This window comes from Centruroides sculpturatus, unplaced genomic scaffold (genome assembly GCF_000671375.1).
Source record: "Centruroides sculpturatus isolate CEXI.00-Female unplaced genomic scaffold, Cexi_2.0 scaffold176, whole genome shotgun sequence".
Taxonomy (NCBI): Eukaryota; Metazoa; Arthropoda; class Arachnida; order Scorpiones; family Buthidae; genus Centruroides; species Centruroides sculpturatus.
Genome location: NW_019384551.1, coordinates 89,230 through 113,079, shown reverse-complemented (window position 1 = coordinate 113,079; position 23,850 = coordinate 89,230). Strand labels below are relative to the sequence as shown.

At 31.8% G+C, this 23,850-nt stretch overlaps 1 protein-coding gene across 1 annotated transcript in view; it reads left to right on the top strand.

The window, feature by feature from the left end:
* Positions 1-13,665: 13,665 nt before the first annotated feature.
* Positions 13,666-23,850, top strand: part of LOC111623649 (cytochrome P450 3A4-like) — a 25,218-nt gene continuing 15,033 nt past the window's right edge. The window contains exons 1-4 of the mRNA XM_023366309.1: positions 13,666-13,683; positions 17,935-18,060; positions 21,489-21,585; positions 21,661-21,710. Of these exons, the coding sequence (XP_023222077.1) occupies positions 18,002-18,060; positions 21,489-21,585; positions 21,661-21,710 (206 nt within the window). The 5' untranslated portion in view covers positions 13,666-13,683; positions 17,935-18,001. The remainder of the gene's footprint in view (positions 13,684-17,934; positions 18,061-21,488; positions 21,586-21,660; positions 21,711-23,850) is intronic.

Below are 23,850 nucleotides of genomic sequence, written 5' to 3'. Positions count from 1 at the left end.
TTTTATGTTTTACACCAAACAGCTTCATCTGTTTCCTCTGTTAATGTACTCCTGCTAACTGAAGTTAATTTGTTTAATAGCTTTGCTTGTAATCTGTTATACATGTTTACATTGTCGCGCCTTTTCATTTGTGTTGTACCCATCCGGCTCATTCTGTATTGTTTATTGTCCACACTGTATTAATTTTCTTTTAAATATAGGCGATGCAAGGCGCCAATGGGTCCCATGACCCACCTTCCCTCACTTCCCACTATCCTATCACACTTACCCCCTCCTTCTGCCCCTCCATACTCTCAACTTCTTCTACCCTATCTCCACTTCCTTCTTACCACGGGCTATACCTCCGAGTTCGGCCCTGTCTCTTTCCTAACGCTGTATTTTACTACTGGAACAACAACCGTCAATCAATTACCAATAACTTCTGTTTTTCTTCCCGCATATCTCGGACATTTATAACTATAGACGGTTGAAACTCAACCATTCCACATCGCAATTTTTAACCAACCATGGTAATTTCCACTGCTACCTTAACAGATTTACCAACTACTCGAACAATACATGCTCGCTCTGTGGCACTCAGGATGGAGCACTCCATTATATTTTCAACTGCCCAATGCTGAATGCTGAACGGAAACATTTAAAGATTATAATCAACTCTCGGGGAAAGGACTGGCCCTGTAGTTGCAACGAGTTGATCAACGAACATTCCACTTATGTTTACTTCAATCAGCTGGTCAACAAATACTGTAAACTTGCAGCTCTCCACGTCCCAACTAGCACCTCCTAGCAACATAAATACCACTTCTTATATCTTATTCAAATTGTTACGCAATTCCATTTATGTATTTGACCTTTGACATGTACTTGTCTTGTATATTGTGTTCCAATTCAATGTCTTGTATATAAAGTCATTCTTATTTGTTATGCAATTACTAGTATGTAATTAAACTGCTTTGTATATCATGTTATATATATAGTGCTCCGTATTTACAGTCCTGTCTCTTAATTCATACCTTGTATATAATTGATTTGTATCGAATATCATATTATGCTCTGTTATGTACTCTATTCCTGTGTAACTTTACTGTTGTATGCGTTTTCAAACCGGTTGTGCTTATGCGGTACCGGGCTTGTACCTTTGTACGGCAATAAAGAACTTGAAACTTGAACTTGTATTTTAACACTCATAAACCGACAAATTTCTCCAAAAATTTTAAAAACAAAAGAAAATTTGGAGAGAAAAATCAGAAATTTATTATGCATTTTAACATATTAATGTATATAAACTTTTATTTTGTACGACAAAAATACAGCCAATCCTCGATATAGACTTCTATACAGCGCCGTTCTCCTAAAGCACCAATGAATACTGTCAGCAAATCATTCCCATTATAACTTATTTATGAAAACAAATCTTTCAGCACTTGAGAATTCGTAAATGCACGATTTTCCATTACGAATGATACATTTGTCAGGATCTTTTTATCTCATGGTCTGTTAACTTCACCTTTTTACTTTCAACTTGTTCTCAAGCTCCGAAAAATGGCACTAAGAACAGCAGTTGATGTTCACAAATTACATGTAAGTACATGTAAGCGTGTTTGTTAACTCACCAGAATTTTACCTTCAATTAGAATTTATTTATAAGATATTTAAGATTGCTTAAATCAACCAGTAAAAAACAAGAAGCTACACTAACAAGTAAGCAATAAACTAACAGTATAATGACTTTGTTAATATGTTTTATAATACGCATAAAAGTAGGTAACAAAAATTACTACTAAACATGCTTGAAAGTTATCACATGTTCAATAAGAACATGTGATAACTTTCGAGCATGTTTAGTAGTAACTTTCAATCTAAAAACATAATTTTTTTCTCTTGTAAAATATGAAGCCTGAAAATGATGCAGATGTGAATAATTTTAGCCGTTAGTGAGCTCTACGTGAATAGTTTACAACCAATTTGCAAACTATTCAAGCAAATTGGTTCAAAATCTCATTGATAATCATAAAGTACACGTTTATCTGTAAATTACACAAAGATTTTTAAATAACAGATTATAAGAACATAAGCAATTTATATAATGCCTCTATTAGATGGCATAAAAAATCCCTTTCACTTTATATCCGTTAATTCACTTCTGGTAGTGTGAAGAAGGTCTTCGTTGATCCTAGCACCTAAATCAAGCAGACAGCATACAGGGAACATTACACAGTATGTTTTTTGTGTGCTATCTATTGTATGATGATATCAATTGTATAACAGTGCAGAACGGTAAAATGTAAAAAGAACTGAGAAAAAATTAAGTGACAACAACAGGAACCACGCTAAGAAGAAATTTAAGAGAAAAATTTGTGATTTTTAAAGTTATTTTTTGAATGTATAATATTATAGCAGTTTTATCATCTTTATAATACTTAATTAATAACTACTAATGTACTTACGTATTATTTATTGTAAATTTGTAAATTTTAATTATCAAATTGCCATATGCACTGTCCTTAACATGGTGTAAATGATGTATTTATATTAAAAAACTAATTGAAAAACAGGCAAATTTATAAAACAAAAATAAATGAAATTACTAAAAAATTAAAATAAATTTAAATTAGATTATCTTTTCTTCGAAATAACACTAAAACAATTTCTATGGTTATGTCGCAAACGAAAAGAGTTGCAATTAATTAAAAAAATTGTAATTAACGGTTCAAAAATGCAGGCAAATTTCAAAACTAAATAATAATTAATAAATAAAAATTATAAAAACTAAAAATAATAATTAAAACCTTTACTCTGGCCTTTACAGCAAAACCGAAGCTAAAAATGAAACAAAATTAATTCGTAATTAAAATAAAAAAAATCAATTAAAAATTAAAACAATGTTCTTTTTAAATCGTTTAAAAGTTGTTTTAAATGTTCGAAATTTAGTAAATAAAAAAGAAACATTATTCGGATTTATGTGCGAAGACAAGTGTTTGATAAACACGACAAATACAGAGCGAAGTAGAAAAGAAAATTATACGGGTAACTTCAGTAAGTGACTTTCTATTACTATGCCTCACAGGTAAATAGTTGCAAAATTCTGTAAATTGAGTGCATTGTAATATTCCACCACAATTCTATGTTATCTATGATTGCTCTGTCTTTGCTTTACTGTGTTCACAGGGAGTTACAAAACAGTTTTTACTATTCCAACCATTTACCATTATGTTTAAATTTAAAAACACAAGAAATAAAAATATTTGGAGTTTTGTTAAAAGTTTAGGTTTTAGGTCACATGTTGGCCTGAAAGAGTCAGCTGACACAGGTGAGAGTAAATTTGCAAAATACAGTAAGGATATTTCTCAGATCAGTGTTTCCCAACTCACGTGCCGCGATACACAACTATATCGCGGAAGAAACTGGTATGTCGCGGAAATATTAAATATTTTCTTAGAATATTGAATAAGCGCCTGTTTAAAATTTCATTTATTTTTTTACCGCTGGCTGGCCGAAGGAGGTGTTCGCTAAAATGCCGATTGTTGCAAAATTTGCGACATCAGAATATCCTTGAAACTTGATATTCGAAACTTCGAAGCTATAAAAGTTTTAATGCTAATATATTTGCTATAGTAATTTATTGGGCTGAATTTTTTTTCAAATTGTATACCTATAAATTACCACTGTCGTTCATTTATCCGTCTGTCATCCTAACTCTCGAGAATGGAGTTAGTTAGACGAAATTCGAGATCAGATATGGAAACCCTAGAGGCAGATGGTCCTGATTAACTATATAGAAATTTCCTATAAAAACTGGAAGTCACGTTATTTTTATTAAAATCTTCCCTGAAAGCATTTAATACAGTAGATGACTGACACACTCATTTGTTAAAGAAAAAGTATGATGTACAGGGGCAAGACACGGCAGTACTAATCTGAAGTAGAGAGCATATATTTTAAACTATATAAATTAAAAATATGATTAAAAATTTCAGCCCGCCATTGTGACGATGTCACAATAAATAATTGCTAGTCACTTAATACATTTAAGTGTTTACTTTCTAGTTATTAATATAGTAAAATTACGAATTGACGTTTAAACTGAGAAAATCAATTCCAAAGTAAAACGTATTCATAACGTAATGAATTCAGTCAAAAACAATCATACATGCTACGAAGCATATTTATGTTTTAAATTAAACATATTTATTTATGCTAGTCAACATATGTCAGATCTCTGTGTAAGTCAAATAATACATACAAATGAACATATCAGACAATACAGAAATGAGTAAAAATAAATAATGAATAACAGTAAATTGTGAAATAAATAACTCAAAAATATATAGTAGAAATGAGGCAATTATGATCTTCTAACAAACTTATTTCTTACAATGTATTTCCATGCCGTTCTTAAACTGTCGGCATCACTGTAAGGGACTGTACAGACTTAATGATGTTTGCCTCTTCCCATTTTATCACTGAGCCCTCAATCTGCGCCATCTTGGAAAGTACTGTGGTAATGGATCTATTTCTTCTATTACATTGATGTTCTTTAAGTCTAATTTTCAAGTTCCTTGTGGTGACACCGATGTAAAGAAAATGTGTTAATTAAACATGAACGGCCATGTAAAAAAGAAAAGATAGAAATGTGTGCACCGACCATTAGGCGGCGCAGAGCACTGCATTAGCAAATTATGTGAGCCGCAGGGAAGGTCGGAAACCGTCGACTCTCCCTTTTCGGCAACAGGTCGTTAAACCTACTCACTTGTCAAGATGGCTAAATTTCGGAAACAGTCCCGAAGGGTCGGGATACTTTTTGTCAGGTCGAGTGGAGGAGGTGAGAGGGGTCGTCGACGAGGCGTAGACGATATACGAGTAAAAGGACACCATTTAACAATGAAACAACGATTTATTAGACTAACGAAAAAAAATGAAGGTTACAAAATCTAACATGGGGAAATGAATTTATCTCACTATTAGCTCCTAACTCGCGGAGAGTTTACAATTATTTGTTCATACCTCTAGTTTACCTCCACGTAGGTGGGAAAAATTTAGTCTTTTTTTTGTTGGTGATCAATGCACACAGTTCGACGCACAAAGTTAAAGTTTTTCGGAGACTTAATTAATCCTTCTAGACCGTAGATGTCAGACTCCCCCGAGGATGGGGAAAGAAGTCGCTTTTATAGCTTCGGACTGGAAAATTCAGTCAGGTGATCTCCTATTGTGTGAGATAGAGTTGGTCCTGCAGGTATAGAGGTCAAAGTTGTTCCCGGGACCAAAACAAAATGACGAATTCGGACTTTAACTATAAACTTTTTGTCTTGCAGCAGAGGAATGTCATTGTTCGAGGGTTGAATGTTTATATTAACGATGAAAGTTATAAGTTTCGATCGATATATGATTCTTTTTCCTGACAATGTTATTTTAACGAGGAGGCGACAAATTTATTTTAAATACATCGAAAATTTAGGGAGAAAATGAACAATTTTGGGCTTATTCTGAGGTCGGATCTCACAAGATAGAAATGTGTGCACCGACCATTAGGCGGCGCAGAGCACTGCATTAGCAAATTTTCTTACCTAGTTAATTAATCTGTGCGACCTGGCGTACGAACTAACTAACTATTAGAATTACGTTATCACTCAAGTCATCATTAATCGAATCGTTTTGCAGTATGTTATAAAAGTCTCTTTACAATTTAGTATAAAGGTAACGTGTTTAATATATTTCATTTTGTTTCATTTCTTTTATTAATTATATAAAGTAAGAAAAAAATAATTAGGTTATATTAATGTTAACTGTTATATCCAGGATGGACAAACTGCAGTAATGGACTCTTCTAAACTATTATTGAGGTTACCGTATACTTGTAACTACAGTTTATTTTTATACTTGAGACATACTACTTACACATATGTAATTTTTTAATCAGTTTTTTTGATTATTTTGAAGATGGTATACATATGAATTGTAAGCGTAACTTAACCTGCATCAGACAACTGAAAGCTACGGGAACGTTTGTATGAATTGAATTTTAAACAGATAGTGTTCCAATTTCAAACTCACAAACCCTCTACCAGTAAGTGATAAAGGGAAAACTATTTAGATAAAAAGGGAAAAAATTATTTATAATAAACCTATTTTCTTAAACTGTTTTTAGTTCGCCTTTCTTATACAGCAACCAAAACGTAAGCATTTTTAATGTGATATAACAGTGATAATTTATAGTAACTTGTTTTAAATAAATAAATGAATATATATGTATTATATATTAACCCCAAAATGGCGTTATTTGCAATTCGCCGTCCCGAGCATCCCTTTTAGTTTCGACATGAACGAAATAATGAAATTTTTTCAGATGTACCGCTGATATAGAATTTTTTAAGGAAAAATTTAATAATAATCTATATCGAGAAATGTAAGAATTTAGCTTCTGCCCACAGCAATAAACTAGTTTTTACTTGTGTACTTCCGTCTAGAAATCATTTTTTTTTTTCAATTGCAATGTTTTCTAGTAGCATGTGAATGGAGAGCTAAAGTGCCCTATATTCTATAATGCAAAAAAAAATTTGTCACCCATGTTCTTGGAAAGTAAAATCTTTTTTGAAGATTTGCTTATTAGTACAGGATACTTTATACTTACCTTAAATCCGGCATGCAATAATAATCTAACTGTGCACCGGAATGAGAGTGAACAAATAAAAATCATTACAACTTCACAGCACTAGGATATAATTGAAAAACCGCATTTAAAACTGTTGTAAAGCCACATCTTACATTGATTAGTTTGCAATAATTGTCAGACTGAGCAATTAATTTTTAATTTCTGATTTTTAGCATTGGTACTGTAATATTATAGTGAAGTATTTTTTAATTTTATTTTATCGGTACTATTCTTCGTTCTGAATTTAATTGCTACTTCAGGCTGGCTTTAAAAATCGTCAACAAAGTATATTTTAATAAATATAAATTTCCGGAGAAGTGATAAAAATCGAAACGAATGCGATACTGACAGAATTTTTATGAATAGTCAATTAAATTTAGGTTATCGATTTAAGATAAATTACAGAAGCACGTATAAAAAACATGATGTTTAGTGTCTGACATTTTCCTTCAGGATAATTTGAGAGATGTAATAATATAATTAGGCTAAAGAAAAATGAGTGAAGTTTCATCAAAAGTATTTGGTCTATATGTAATACTGTACGTTCTATTTTTCCATACCGCATGTCTACGTATAACACTTCTTATAGATCTTCTTAACTTCATAGTGTTTGACGTACTTTCTTCTCGTAAAAAACATCTGAGGTAGTTCATGTCATGTCCTAACATTTCAGCTCTTTTTGTAAGTTCAGCTAACTTTATATCCATTTCTATTTTTCTGAATTTTTCACTATATAACTGGATTGCTGTATATTAGATCTCTATGTAATACATATTACATAGAGATCTAATATACAGCAATCCAGTTATATAGAAAAGTATTTAGTTTTGTTATTTGTATAGTATTTAATACAGTAGAACTTTGTTAATCTGGCAAATACAGGATCAGACTGGTGCTCAATTACCGTAAAATTTTGTATTTTTGCAAAATTCGATAAGTTATATGCAATTTGAAAGTTGCAAATTTTGTGATAATACATGCTGTTATATGCTTTCGACGTTTTTATACAATTTAATTTTTGTTATTCAATATCCAGCGGCCATTACATATCCATACATTCCAGTATCCATAGATATAAGATTATATAATATAATATTTTCCAGAAAAGATTATTAATTACAGATCATTCAATAACTGATTTAGATTTCGAATTTGCCGAAACGCAGTGGAGTAGAAGGTTCTCAGACCTTATGCAAATCTAATTTAAACTGATATCCATAATGAATAACATTCACACTAATCTTAACCAATAAAAAGTAAATGATATGAAATATAGTTTATTATATAAACTATATTTCACTAGGTTGCATATCATTATTATATATAATTTTAATACCAGCGTATAAGCCGTTATCGATTATGTTGGCACTCGCAGCTTAAAATCTGTAACTTTACAAGAAAAAGCGTATGCGGGGCGCTGTACGTCTATGAATTATTTTACGGCTCGCATTCAAAAAAAATTGCTCATTACCGCTTTAAAGGTTTAGGTTTATTTCGTTACGGTAACGTAACACGTATGGCTTCCTGGAGGACTTTTTTGGGAAACCGGCCTTTATTTAGATGTTACAAACGTGAAGAAAACCTAGACCAACCCGTTGGCGAGGCAATACACGATCGATTCCCAATGTTCAATGGTTTTATCCAAACGGCCACTGGTGTGCCCTCTGCTTTAATGCATACCATAAAAATAATTACTTTGTCATGATAGAAACAAAATTATGCTGACAATTCAGTATCTTTATCATTATCGTCAGATTCTCTACTGCTTCTACAACTACTTCAAGAAGCTTCAAGCAATTTGAGAACTTCATTTTTCAGTTTGTATTCTGCCTTTGATATTAGTTGGCTGATAAATTATAACTAGCTATTAATCGTTTCGATTGCTTAGTTTTCTGAGTATTTTCTCCAGTAATCTTTGGAAAATTTTATTGCGTGCCTCCTGAACATCTCTGATGGAAACATCAGAATGGAACTTCAATTACATCCGTGGACAAGGATTATAAATACAGTTGCAGGCATAAGATATCATGCATAGCATTATGCAGGTACAGTACACACAGCAAAGCTATTTTTATGGCGTTCTCTTTGAAAGCAGCAGAAAAAAAAAGGACACGAAAGAGCACGGAGAATGATATCACATCAATTCATTTAGTACTTTTGTGGCCTTTGCTGATTTGAAAGCGCTGTCAAAGAAACGTCGAGCTTCATTTCCTTGTTTCACAATGTCAAGTAGAAGTGTCGTGAGAACTCGAAATTAAATCTTAATTAAATTCTTTCTTGTACTTGATTCTTTAACTGTTTTCCACACGCCAACTCTTGAAGGGTAGTCTATATGAGACTTAGTAATCAAGATTTAAACTAAAGTTATAGAGAATGGAATTTCTTACTTTATATTTACTATATATCTAATTGGGCACTTTATGATTGCTAATTTAAACTTGTGTTATACACTTCCATCTTGTGCTACTGCCACAAAACATTGTAGTAATGACTGCTCCATGTGCAAAATTAATGAACCGATAAAGCCAATTGTCTAACAACATCTAACGATCGTTCATGAGTTCTAAGACGAAGGAATTATGAAGGTGGAAACTTTTTCTGCAAGTATTAGTGCAAAAGTATTTTGATTGTTTGAAAACAAACAATAACGGATCGTTGTCTATCTCAACCCATGTGTAATAAGTCTGTTTAACTGAAAATTGAAGGATTTAATATTTTTCGCATCTATTAGATAACTAGCCCGCAGACTTAATGCAATTAATATGCATATTTGGTCATACATTATAGCAAAATATATGTTTTACTATTACTTATGACTAATTTTAAAAAAATTTTTCGATGTTAAAATATCATCTTTTTGTACTTTCAATAATTTTAATTTTAATTTTAACTTATTTCATTGTAATGAAATAAGTGAATAATTTATTTCAAATTACTTTTTCTGTATATTGCGTTTGAATTCATAAATATTCGACTCTTCATGAATTCAATTCATTTGTTCTTCACTTCAGATTCCCATATAAGCCTAATCTTCGATACAATTATGCTTTTGAAAGAATCATACCGAACACGCAATTGGAGATGATTTGTTTATTGACTAAAACAGAAAATTCTTTCAGCATTTTAGAATATATGCCCAACAGTAGCGTGCCGTGACATTTGATGACAGGAAAGCTGTGTTTCTATAAGAAGCCGACTTCCAGGGGCAATCAGTCAGCAATGGTCTAGGGTCCATTCGTATTCGTTAGTTCGATAAACCAGTAAAAACCGTAGAATTCTCTAAATGTATTTTTAATTAATAGATTATCTAACGCACTTAATAAATAAGCGAGTTCAATATAATTAACTCTCTTATATTAGATTTAATAGATTCTCTACGCCCTTTAAATGACAATTCTCGCTTCGATAACATCTACTAATTAAAATATATCTATTAGCCGTAACTATCTCGTTATAATTTTCAATATTTATTTTATATTGTGTACTAATGTTAAATTCTATTCTATTTTGATTTCCAAATTGCTTCAATTTTACGAAAGAATCGATGCGAGATTTAGGATTTTCGTGTCTTTTGCCAGCTTTACTCAAATTATTTAAATCGTCAAAGCCAATCTCATTCCACACACTAATTTTATTTGAAAATAGTAGGCAAGGCCAACAAAACAAATTTTGCATTTTTATGCATCCACAAAGCCATTTTATATCTTCATAAATTTTATCATGAAAATGTCGAACAAATTTTTTCTTTTTCATTATATGGTCTCGAGCCAAAACTTTTTGAAATAAATTTTCGATATCACAATTACATTCTAAATTGCTAGCTATAATATAAGGGCTAAAATTAAAAATAAAATTATAAAAACTTACTTGTTAAAATAAAATGTGTGATGATATACAATTATACATACCTGGTACAAAATATTCAATTGTATGAATATACTATTAAAGACAATTATAAATATAGTTTTGTGAAGAAACGTACATAAAAATAACATAAAATAGTCTTTACTTTTTAAATATTAAAACAATCCACCTAGTTAAAATTGCTTCCTACCAGTGGCTCGTGGATGGAATCAGAGACGGTCTTGGTAGGTGTGCGGTGCGTGCAGTTTGCCAAATCTCCAGGGTGCCGATACCGGTTAATGTCTCTTTTGTCTCATCACTAGTATCTCTCAAAGGACGCAACAGGGTTGTTGTAAATTTTAAATGTTTCTCACCATAGCTGTAAAAATCTAAATTTCCAAAATTTACAACTTTTACTCACTTTCATTGAACTGGAAAAATGTCTGTCTTTATTACATCTAATATTACGAAGAAATCAGTTCACACTGTACTCGGTTAAGCTTTTGTTTAAGTAAAATTCCGGCTCATTCAGCAGAGTTTTATTTGTGTCCCCACTTCCCTAATCGTTTAATTATTTAACTACTTCTTAAGTAGAAATAAGTCGAAACCGGTTACTTTGTACTCGAATATTTGTAGTCTTGGGAAAAAAGTGGAGAGACAAATTTTTACGACAACGGATACATAAATCATAAATTTAAGGAAAATAAATTCTAAAGCTTTTTCTGTACCTCGTGCATCTCTCTCATTCATTAAATTTAGTCGTAAATGACGCTGTCGAAGTAACGGTTAATTTTTTAACGTTATACAAGATTCGTGCACGTTTTTTTCTACATCCCCTTAAAGATGGGACATACGAAATCGTAATATCACCGGTTTAACATTGAAATCCGTAAGTAATATAAAATGGGAGAGCGGAATAAAAATATCAAATATTTTAATGGATTTTTCAATTAAACTCCTGTCAACTATACAGAACTATCGTAAAAACATACCAGTAAATTCTTATCGGTTGGGTTAAGTTATAAATCTACTCGTTATTCACGTAATCGGGCGAGGGCAGCCAAATATCTAGCGGGTGGGCGGCTAAAAGTCCGGAACCGATCCCGGATAGAATTGGAAGCGTTATATGTGTAGCATCAACCCGAGATCGTAAGCTTCCACCGGCTAAACCGTGTGATGTTGGTGCTCCGTACAGCGCGTGCGCGAATCTCGCTTTTTGGAATCTGACAATACAGAGATTCCACTCCGCCACTATTATTCGAATATACAATAGAAATTTTTTTCCACGTGTAGTATAGAAATTTGTAATAAGATACGTAATGCGGTTATAATAAAATATTGTGCGATTATTTTCGTATAATTAAAATTAATAAGTATTNGTCGGAAACCGTCGACTCTCCCTTTTCGGCAACAGGTCGTTAAACCTACTCACTTGTCAAGATGGCTAAATTTCGGAAACAGTCCCGAAGGGTCGGGATACTTTTTGTCAGGTCGAGTGGAGGAGGTGAGAGGGGTCGTCGACGAGGCGTAGACGATATACGAGTAAAAGGACACCATTTAACAATGAAACAACGATTTATTAGACTAACGAAAAAAAATGAAGGTTACAAAATCTAACATGGGGAAATGAATTTATCTCACTATTAGCTCCTAACTCGCGGAGAGTTTACAATTATTTGTTCATACCTCTAGTTTACCTCCACGTAGGTGGGAAAAATTTAGTTTTTTTTTGTTGGTGATCAATGCACACAGTTCGACGCACAAAGTTAAAGTTTTTCGGAGACTTAATTAATCCTTCTAGACCGTAGATGTCAGACTCCCCCGATGATGGGGAAAGAAGTCGCTTTTATAGCTTCGGACTGGAAAATTCAGTCAGGTGATCTCCTATTGTGTGAGATAGAGTTGGTCCTGCAGGTATAGAGGTCAAAGTTGTTCCCGGGACCAAAACAAAATGACGAATTCGGACTTTAACTATAAACTTTTTGTCTTGCAGCAGAGGAATGTCATTGTTCGAGGGTTGAATGTTTATATTAACGATGAAAGTTATAAGTTTCGATCGATATATGATTCTTTTTCCTGACAATGTTATTTTAACGAGGAGGCGACAAATTTATTTTAAATACATCGAAAATTTAGGGAGAAAATGAACAATTTTGGGCTTATTCTGAGGTCGGATCTCACAAGATAGAAATGTGTGCACCGACCATTAGGCGGCGCAGAGCACTGCATTAGCAAATTTTCTTACCTAGTTAATTAATCTGTGCGACCTGGCGTACGAACTAACTAACTATTAGAATTACGTTATCACTCAAGTCATCATTAATCGAATCGTTTTGCAGTATGTTATAAAAGTCTCTTTACAATTTAGTATAAAGGTAACGTGTTTAATATATTTCATTTTGTTTCATTTCTTTTATTAATTATATNATGCTAGTCAACATACGTCAGACCTCTGTGTAAGTCAAATAATACATACAAATGAACATATCAGACAATACAGAAATGAGTAAAAATAAATAATGAATAACAGTAAATTGTGAAATAAATAACTCAAAAATATATAGTAGAAATGAGGCAATTATGATCTAACAAACTTATTTTTTACAATGTATTTCCATCCCGTTCCTAAACTATCGGCATCACTGCAAGGGAGTGTACAGACTTAATGATGTTTGCTCTTCCCATTTTATCACTGAGCTCTCAATCTGCGCCATCCTGGATAGTACTGTGGTAATGGATCTATTTCTTATATTATATTGGTATTCTTTAAGTCTAATTTTGAAGTTCCTTGTGGTGACACCGATCTAAAGAAAATGTGTTAATTAAACATGAACGGGCATGTAAAAAAGAAGGGATAGAAATGTGTGCACCGACCATTAGGCGGCGCAGAGCACTGCATTAGCAAATTTTCTTACCTAGTTAGTTAATCAGTGCGACTTGGTGTACGAACTAACTATTAGAATTACGTTATCCCACAAGTCATCATTATTCGAATCGTTTTGCAGTATGTTATAAAAGTCGCTTTCCAATTTAGTATAAAGGTAACGTGTTTAATATATTTCATTTTGTTTCATTTCATTTATTAATTATATAGATAAAGTAAGAAAAAAATAATTAGGTTATATTAATGTTAACTGTTGTATCCAGGGTGGCCAAACTGCTGTAATGGACTCTTCTAAACTATTATTGAGGTTACCGTATACTTGTAACTACAGTTTATTTTTATACTTGAGACATACTACTTACACATATGTAATTTTTTTAATCAGTTTTTTTGATTATTTTGAAGATGGTATACATACGAATTGTAAGCGTAACTTAACCTGCATCAGACAACTGAAAGCTACGGGAACGTTTGTATGAATTGAATTTTAAACAGATAGTGTTCCAATTTCAAACTCACAAACCCTCTACCAGTAAGTGATAAAGGGAAAACTATTTAGATAAAAAGGGAAAAAATTATTTATAATAAACCTATTTTCTTAAACTGTTTTTAGTTCGCCTTTCTTATACAGCAACCAAAACGTAAGCATTTTTAATGTGATATAACAGTGATAATTTATAGTAACTTGTTTTAAATAAATAAATGAATATATATGTATTATATATTAACCCCAAAATGGCGTTATTTGCAATTCGCCGTCCCGAGCATCCCTTTTAGTTTCGACATGAACGAAATAATGAAATTTTTTCAGATGTACCGCTGATATAGAATTTTTTAAGGAAAAATTTAATAATAATCTATATCGAGAAATGTAAGAATTTAGCTTCTGCCCACAGCAATAAACTAGTTTTTACTTGTGTACTTCCGTCTAGAAATCATTTTTTTTTTTCAATTGCAATGTTTTCTAGTAGCATGTGAATGGAGAGCTAAAGTGCCCTATATTCTATAATGCAAAAAAAAATTTGTCACCCATGTTCTTGGAAAGTAAAATCTTTTTTGAAGATTTGCTTATTAGTACAGGATACTTTATACTTACCTTAAATCCGGCATGCAATAATAATCTAACTGTGCACCGGAATGAGAGTGAACAAATAAAAATCATTACAACTTCACAGCACTAGGATATAATTGAAAAACCGCATTTAAAACTGTTGTAAAGCCACATCTTACATTGATTAGTTTGCAATAATTGTCAGACTGAGCAATTAATTTTTAATTTCTGATTTTTAGCATTGGTACTGTAATATTATAGTGAAGTATTTTTTAATTTTATTTTATCGGTACTATTCTTCGTTCTGAATTTAATTGCTACTTCAGGCTGGCTTTAAAAATCGTCAACAAAGTATATTTTAATAAATATAAATTTCCGGAGAAGTGATAAAAATCGAAACGAATGCGATACTGACAGAATTTTTATGAATAGTCAATTAAATTTAGGTTATCGATTTAAGATAAATTACAGAAGCACGTATAAAAAACATGATGTTTAGTGTCTGACATTTTCCTTCAGGATAATTTGAGAGATGTAATAATATAATTAGGCTAAAGAAAAATGAGTGAAGTTTCATCAAAAGTATTTGGTCTATATGTAATACTGTACGTTCTATTTTTCCATACCGCATGTCTACGTATAACACTTCTTATAGATCTTCTTAACTTCATAGTGTTTGACGTACTTTCTTCTCGTAAAAAACATCTGAGGTAGTTCATGTCATGTCCTAACATTTCAGCTCTTTTTGTAAGTTCAGCTAACTTTATATCCATTTCTATTTTTCTGAATTTTTCACTATATAACTGGATTGCTGTATATTAGATCTCTATGTAATACATATTACATAGAGATCTAATATACAGCAATCCAGTTATATAGAAAAGTATTTAGTTTTGTTATTTGTATAGTATTTAATACAGTAGAACTTTGTTAATCTGGCAAATACAGGATCAGATTGGTGCTGAATTACCGTAAAATTTTGTATTTTTGCAAAATTCGATAAGTTATATGCAATTTGAAAGTTGCAAATTTTGTGATAATACATGCTGTTATATGCTTTCGACGTTTTTATACAATTTAATTTTTGTTATTCAATATCCAGCGGCCATTACATATCCATACATTCCAGTATCCATAGATATAAGATTATATAATATAATATTTTCCAGAAAAGATTATTAATTACAGATCATTCAATAACTGATTTAGATTTCGAATTTGCCGAAACGCAGTGGAGTAGAAGGTTCTCAGACCTTATGCAAATCTAATTTAAACTGATATCCATAATGAATAACATTCACACTAATCTTAACCAATAAAAAGTAAATGATATGAAATATAGTTTATTATATAAACTATATTTCACTAGGTTGCATATCATTATTATATATAATTTTAATACCAGCGTATAAGCCGTTATCGATTATGTTGGCACTCGCAGCTTAAAATCTGTAACTTTACAAGAAAAAGCGTATGCGGGGCGCTGTACGTCTATGAATTATTTTACGGCTCGCATTCAGAAAAAATTGCTCATTACCGCTTTAAAGGTTTAGGTTTATTTCGTTACGGTAACGTAACACGTATGGCTTCCTGGAGGACTTTTTTGGGAAACCGGCCTTTATTTAGATGTTACAAACGTGAAGAAAACCTAGACCAACCCGTTGGCGAGCTAATACACGATCGATTCCCAATGTTCAATGGTTTTATCCAAACGGCCACTGGTGTGCCCTCTGCTTTAATGCATACCATAAAAATAATTACTTTGTCATGATAGAAACAAAATTATGCTGACAATTCAGTATCTTTATCATTATCGTCAGATTCTCTACTGCTTCTACAACTACTTCAAGAAGCTTCAAGCAATTTGAGAACTTCATTTTTCAGTTTGTATTCTGCCTTTGATATTAGTTGGCTGATAAATTATAACTAGCTATTAATCGTTTCGATTGCTTAGTTTTCTGAGTATTTTCTCCAGTAATCTTTGGAAAATTTTATTGCGTGCCTCCTGAACATCTCTGATGGAAACATCAGAATGGAACTTCAATTACATCCGTGGACAAGGATTATAAATACAGTTGCAGGCATAAGATATCATGCATAGCATTATGCAGGTACAGTACACACAGCAAAGCTATTTTTATGGCGTTCTCTTTGAAAGCAGCAGAAAAAAAAAGGACACGAAAGAGCACGGAGAATGATATCACATCAATTCATTTAGTACTTTTGTGGCCTTTGCTGATTTGAAAGCGTTGTCAAAGAAACGTCGAGCTTCATTTCCTTGTTTCACAATGTCAAGTAGAAGTGTCGTGAGAACTCGAAATTAAATCTTAATTAAATTCTTTCTTGTACTTGATTCTTTAACTGTTTTCCACACGCCAACTCTTGAAGGGTAGTCTATATAGGACTACCCTTCAAGATTTAAACTAAAGTTATAGAGAATGGAATTTCTTACTTTATATTTACTATATATCTAATTGGGCACTTTATGATTGCTAATTTAAACTTGTGTTATACACTTCCATCTTGTGCTACTGCCACAAAACATTGTAGTAATGACTGCTCCATGTGCAAAATTAATGAACCGATAAATCCAATTGTCTAACAACATCTAACGATCGTGCAAGAGTTTCAAGACGAAGGAATTATGAAGGTGGAAACTTTTTCTGCAAGTATTAGTGCAAAAGTATTTTGATTGTTTGAAAACAGACAATAACGGATCGTTGTCTATCTCAACCCATGTGAAATAAGTCTGTTTAACTGAAAATTGAAGGATTTAATATTTTTCGCATCTATTAGATAACTAGCCCGCAGACTTTATGCAATTAATATGCATATTTGGTCATACATTATAACAAAATATATGTTTTACTATTACTTATGACTAATTTTTAAAAATTTTTCGAAGTTAAAATATCATCTTTTTGTACTTTCAATAATTTTAATTTTAATTTTCAGTTATTTTATTGTAATGAAATAAATGAATAATTCATTTCTGATTACTTTTTCTGTATATTGCGTTTGAATTCATAAATATTCGACTCTTCATGAATTAATTCAATTCATTTGTTCTTCACTTTAGATCCCCATATAAGCCTAATCTTCGATACAATTCTGCTTTTTAAAGAATCATACCGAACACGCAATTGGAGATGATTTGTTTATTGACTAAAACAGAAAATTCTTTCAGCATTTTAGAACATATGCTCAACAAATTAATTGTCGCAAGACGTTACCGTTATTAATAAACACTGTCACACATGTCAATTAAATTGGCCAAGTACTGTATATCAAAAGAAAAATTTTCACATTTAACAATTTTAAATCAATTTTAACTTTCAATTTTAATTTTAAATTAATACAAAAAGCATCTTTATAGCATGTGATATATTATAATTATTACGTATAGGACTATATATATTTTTGCGATTTTGTAGTTTTAATCTGTATTGTATAAAACTTATATCTTTATGATAAGCAAATGTCAATGCACTATTATCATCAACTTAGGTTTATCGCTTTGACATTGATCAAAAGTAAATTGGACATCCGTATTGAAGAACATAAAGTATTCAAGATGTTGCCAATAATAATATTATTGACTGTTTTCGTGTATCTTCTATCACTTTGGATAAGGTGAGCATTCTTTATTTATTTATTCTTATTTATCTTTCTTTCACAGATATAAATTAAATAACTTTGTAAGATAAATATTAATCACAATAACTTCCTTCAAGTGGTGATGAGAAAAATTATTTAGATAAATAATTTATATTAATCAGAGACAAAGTAATTTAATTCATCGTTTTTGAAATGTATAAATTTATAGTTTTTTAAATTTATGAATCTGTTTTTTTAATTATAATTCGATCATATCTGTAAGGATCAAAAGAAATTTCTTAATATGCATTTTATTCGTTTCTTAATCCCATGCGGATTGCCCTCGAAAAGCCAGACACTGATGAGATAAACACTTGATAACGGCTATGACTCTTTCTAATACATCACACCATTGTTTTTTTTTCTAATTCTAATAGTCTCAGTTGCATTTGATTTACAGTAGTTTTATTTTTTAACATATTATTCAATTGTACCCACGATTTCACATTCATAGCTTCTGGATTTAACGCTGTGCTTGTTGAAGCTACGTAAATATTTTCTTGACACTCCGTTTCCTTATTTTCTGGCATACTTAAAAATTTCATTATAGAACACGCCAGTTTTTCTTTCTGTACCTCCTTTTCTCGTTTTTGCTGTCGAAATTGCGATCCTGAAAGTTTTTACTTTTCTGCGGTTCCTGAAATTTGTCATAAACTGTAAGTATGTTTTAAAATTTTTAATACAACAATATGCAAACATAATCAATTAAAAGAAGAACTGTCAGGAATAAGTAGGCTTTTCTAGTTTACGAATAATAATCGACCATGTAGTTGAGTCTGTAAAAAGTTCATAGAAATTCCGTATAAATGAACTTCAAAATTAACTTTGTATTTTTAAAATACATCGAGTTTTGCCTCAGATGTCTTGTAAGAATTTTGTATAGCCTGTACTGTCTACGGAACCCTACCATGTGCGTGGTCAGACTGAGAGTGGGACGTTATATTTGCTCTGTCTGTTACTTTTGATATTATTAAACTGATTCGTTTTTGCACCGGAGATTAGTTACATGTATTTAAAGCTTAGTTTATAAAGTTAGAAAATTTTGACCGATGCTTTAGGTATAGGGTAGTTTAGGTAGGTATTTGCAAAAACCGCATGAAAAAGCTTGATTATAAAATGAAAGTTATTGTGATAAGCCGATAAATTAACTTAGGTACTTACCATAATTACGATTTTTTTGCACTTTTACGAGGTATTTAGCACTGACAAATGATACATTAAATTATAATCACACTAACCGAGTTAAAATATCATTAATTATACCTAGACTCATGTCAGAAGAATTATTAACAAAATAATTTCAATTTGATATGCCATAGAACTGTTGGAATGCGTACAAGTACAAATTAAGAAGGAAGCTCTGTGGGGATTCACTAATTTCGCCAGTTCTGTCAACTTCTGTCACAGAGCACGACTATGGGTACTTGGCTTTTGGGCACCGCCGGATGGTTCAACCTGCCGACAGACGTTTCGCATTGCATCTTAGTTCTGATAAATGCCAATAGATGGCGCTGTTAACGCTATAATATAAATAAGAAGATAGTAATTGCGCGCCGGTCGGAGTTTTTCTCCATGCGAAGACATTTTTTATGCTATAGGTAGGGTGGGTATTATGACAATGACTTTGAATATTACGTAATCGATCGCTCGATTTTCCGCCGCCGCCCCCTGGACGTGCGTGAAAATGTCGGGCTTCGTTTTATAAACGAAGCCCGACATTTTCAATAGAACTGCGAAAAAGGGAAAAGGTCAGATGGGGAATTTGACCTATCATTCTGACGACTGTAGGAACAACAAAAAGACAATTTTATTTTAAAGATCTTGCCAAGCACTGCAGCTGGAAATCATTAGGGACAGAAAGGAAAACACCGTACAATGAATTATGAATAAAAGTTCCTCAGTTAAATAAACATTTCCGGCCGAGGCCGTGGATTCGATGATAAATAAGCCCTGAAAACAGAACAAGTACCAATCGGAAAGTGAGGAGAAGAGACCGATACCAACCAGTGTTAGAACTGAGGGACAAATCTTTAGAAAGTTTAGTAACTCTAAACTTTTATAAACTCGGTTGGTGACTTGCCACGAGAATCCGTTTACCGCTTGCTCTCTCTGTCGAGCATTCCGTTCCTATTCGTCTTGAACAGTGAGTTTACCTCGATCTCCTTGCTGGAACGAGATGTTAACACGTTTTTCCTTAAATCTCCCAACCTTCATTCGTGAAGAAAACTTCGTCCACCTCTGGAGATGGACGAAGTTTTCTTCGCGATATCCTCGCATTTTCTTTACAATATTCTATATAAAAACCTTAAAATGACAATTTATATAATTTCTAAACTTTAATAAGTATAACCCAGATGGATTAAAAATGTAATAAATCTATTCTGAATGCTAAAGCGAAATAAAACTCGATAGTGTTTCACCAATATATACATACATTGAGAAATACAGAAATATTTTGATAATTTCGACATGATAATATCAGATAAAGCGCAAGCAAGAATCAACCAAGAGTTTAGAGTTAAAAAAACGCTTACAGCATAATGTGTAACGTTCCTATGATTTACACGGTTCCAGTTGCCGAGTCATCAGCCGATTCGTCACGAACTGCTTCGTTTATGTTAGTCTATAATTTATATTAAATCTCTTACTGAATCATAAATCGATTTGTCGGAAAATTACCTCGCATGTCCTTAGTCTTATCGTAGATTAAGTGAACTTTTCAGATAAATTTGCTTTATAGGTTAGTCAGTCTGGTTGACGTGTAATGCTGGATATATACGTACCTGATACTAGATACATACGTATTCAAGTAGGCCTATACCTGGCACTTACACTTCTACGTGTAGATGTAAAAAAGTACTGACAGTTCTGTCATGCACACGTTCAGTATACCGGACAGGCATGCCGTTTAGGTACACACGTACTGTACCTGTATACCTGCCAGGTACAGTACGTGTGTACCAGACTTTAGACACTAGTGACGAAATTATTTTAATTAAAGACCACTAAATCCATAGAGAGAGAAAAAAATGATCGATTAATTTCGCATGTAATTTATGTTTTAAATACTTTTGAATGTTTTCTGAAGTTAAACAATTAGTATAAAAAATTAAATTATCTCTTAATTATTTATTAATTATCAATTCATGTAATTTAATCAAATTTTGAAATTTGAAGTACAGTATTTATATTGCATTTACGATATTCTATACTTCAACTTTTATATTGTAATTTATTTTTTAAACAAATTTTCAAGAATAATTTAACAGTAATTAATTTTATATTTTCTATGAGTGATTTATAATATTATTTTACATTATATAATTGATAAAACGTTTAAAATATAATTAAACGTTATCAGATTTTCTCAATACAAATGAAAACTTAATGCTTAACGTTACTAGATGGAGAAAAAGAAAGATGAGCCTGTTTCAAAGATATGGAATTTCTGGGCCTAATCCCAATTTCATTACTGGAAATGCAATGGAATATAATAGAAAAGTAATCATTTGTTTTATTCACTGATCAATTCTGAGTTTTAAGATTAAATATTTATGCAATTTGTCTTATTTACAGAGGAACAAATGCATTGATGAATGGATAGAAAAATATGGAAATATTTTTGGGTAAAATTATTCCTGCAAATATTACTTTATTCTTATTATTTTATATAATATCAATAAAATAAAGCTGCTCATCAGTGGCCAAGCGGTCTTCTTACCCTGAACACTGGGAGTTCCCCAGCAAGTTCGTGCCTCGCTCGAACGGGCTGACCACGTGGAGTTTTCCGGGTTTTCTCCACGTCTGTAACGCTTAAATAGGGGCCAGTTTCCCTTTTTCTTTAAAAAGACCTCCCGAAAGACATCGCCTAAGTATTGCGTTGCCTTAACTTAATCAACAACAACAGTAAAATAAAACAAGCATATCATTCCTATATGATTACATAAAATATTAATTTTATTGATAATTATGTATAACATTCAATAAAATTGCTAAATATCGTATTTAATTTTAAATTCTGGCTGAAATTTAATAAACGTTTAATTTACAATCTTTCATAGTAACTCATAATAAATTTAATTAAATGAGCACCTGTCAAGTTTCCAGGTTTTATGTATATAACATGAAAAAGTATTGTAACTGTGTCAAATTTAAACTTTAGGCTTTTTTGCAAATTCTGACGTTTTGAAATGTTTAAACCGAAAAATGTGAAAAATGGGGAAATACCTCAGGATGAAGGAAAGCTTAAGAAACGAAATTTAAAATGGTAACTTTATATATAAGTGGCATTGAGTACTATTAAATTTTTGCGCTTAAAGGTCGAGGGGGTCATGTGTCATGTGTTGAGTGTGGTCAGACATAATGAAAATTTCTCTTTTTTCGTATTTATAGTTTTCAGAAAACTTATCTCTACCCGCAGGTGAAGTCTGTTACTTTTTATAATAATTAATAATATAAAAGTTATTTTTTAATAACATCTGATAGCATATAGCACTTTACACAATTTTTTAACTTTGTGCTAGTGTCAGTGTTTTTTTGCGGGGAAGTTCATTGTTGGATTTTTACATATTCAAAGGTAACATGTAAAATCAAAATTAACTGTCACAATGTTACAAATGTTGGCAAATGTGTTAATACTAACTCTAAGCAACTGCGAACACAACGATAAGATTGAAAGAAGCACAAATAAAACATCTAGTGGAGTTAAACAATATATAGAGAGAAGACGAAACAAAGACATTTTAATAATGATATATTGTGTGTGTGTTTTTTAGGGTGAACATTTTGTCTTGGCAATTTTACAAATGAATCAGTCTGTTTCACTGATATTATCAGAAATGGTTTTTTGTATTTTCATTTCGATAATCGTCCGACTACCTAGAATTTTTCGGTTTTATTGTAGAAGCTCGAAGAGAAAAAGAGATTTAACGTATCTTAAAGATTATGAACAATGTTTCATTCCACGAAACTATAGAAATTTGTGGTGTTTTTCAGTTTCTATAAATATCATCTAGAGCTTTTGCCACTATACTCTGCAACTTTATCTCATAAATTTTTAATGGCAAAAACTGTAGCAATCAACTGAAATTCCTATATAAGATCCGCACATTTTAATTCAACGATAACATGTATTGATTAAACATATTATTATTATATGTGAAATCCGGGTCAGATTTAATTCTATAGTATACTTCACGTTTGTTTTTCTGTATAAGAATTTTTACTGTATACTGATAAATATTACTTTAATGCTATACAGTGTTTTGTTTTTCATATACAGTGGAACCTCGGTATACGACCTTAATCCGTTCCTGGTGTTTGGACTTATACCGAATAGGACGTATACCAAACCAACCTTTTCCATAAGAAGTAATGTAAAAATGATTAATCTGTTCTCATGTAAAATAAAATGGCTGGCTTTAAACACCTGACTTTCCTCGCTAGTTTCTGCTTGATTTTTCATGAGATCAGCGTGTATCCTTTTAACTTTCTCGCAAATAATTTCTTCCGATACGCTGTCGCCGGCACACTGTTTTTCAGTTATCCAAAGCAAAAGAATTTCTCGACATGATCTAATGTCTTTGATCTCTGTTTAGAAATTGATTTAACCCCTTTCGCAACGTTATCAGATTTAATAATGTCTTTATTTTTCACGATTGTCGATATCGTCGTTCTCGGAATACGGAATGCAACAGTTAAATCTCGTTAAATCTCGAACACGCGTGCCACCTTCATATTTCTCAACAATCTCTTTTTTCAGTTCCG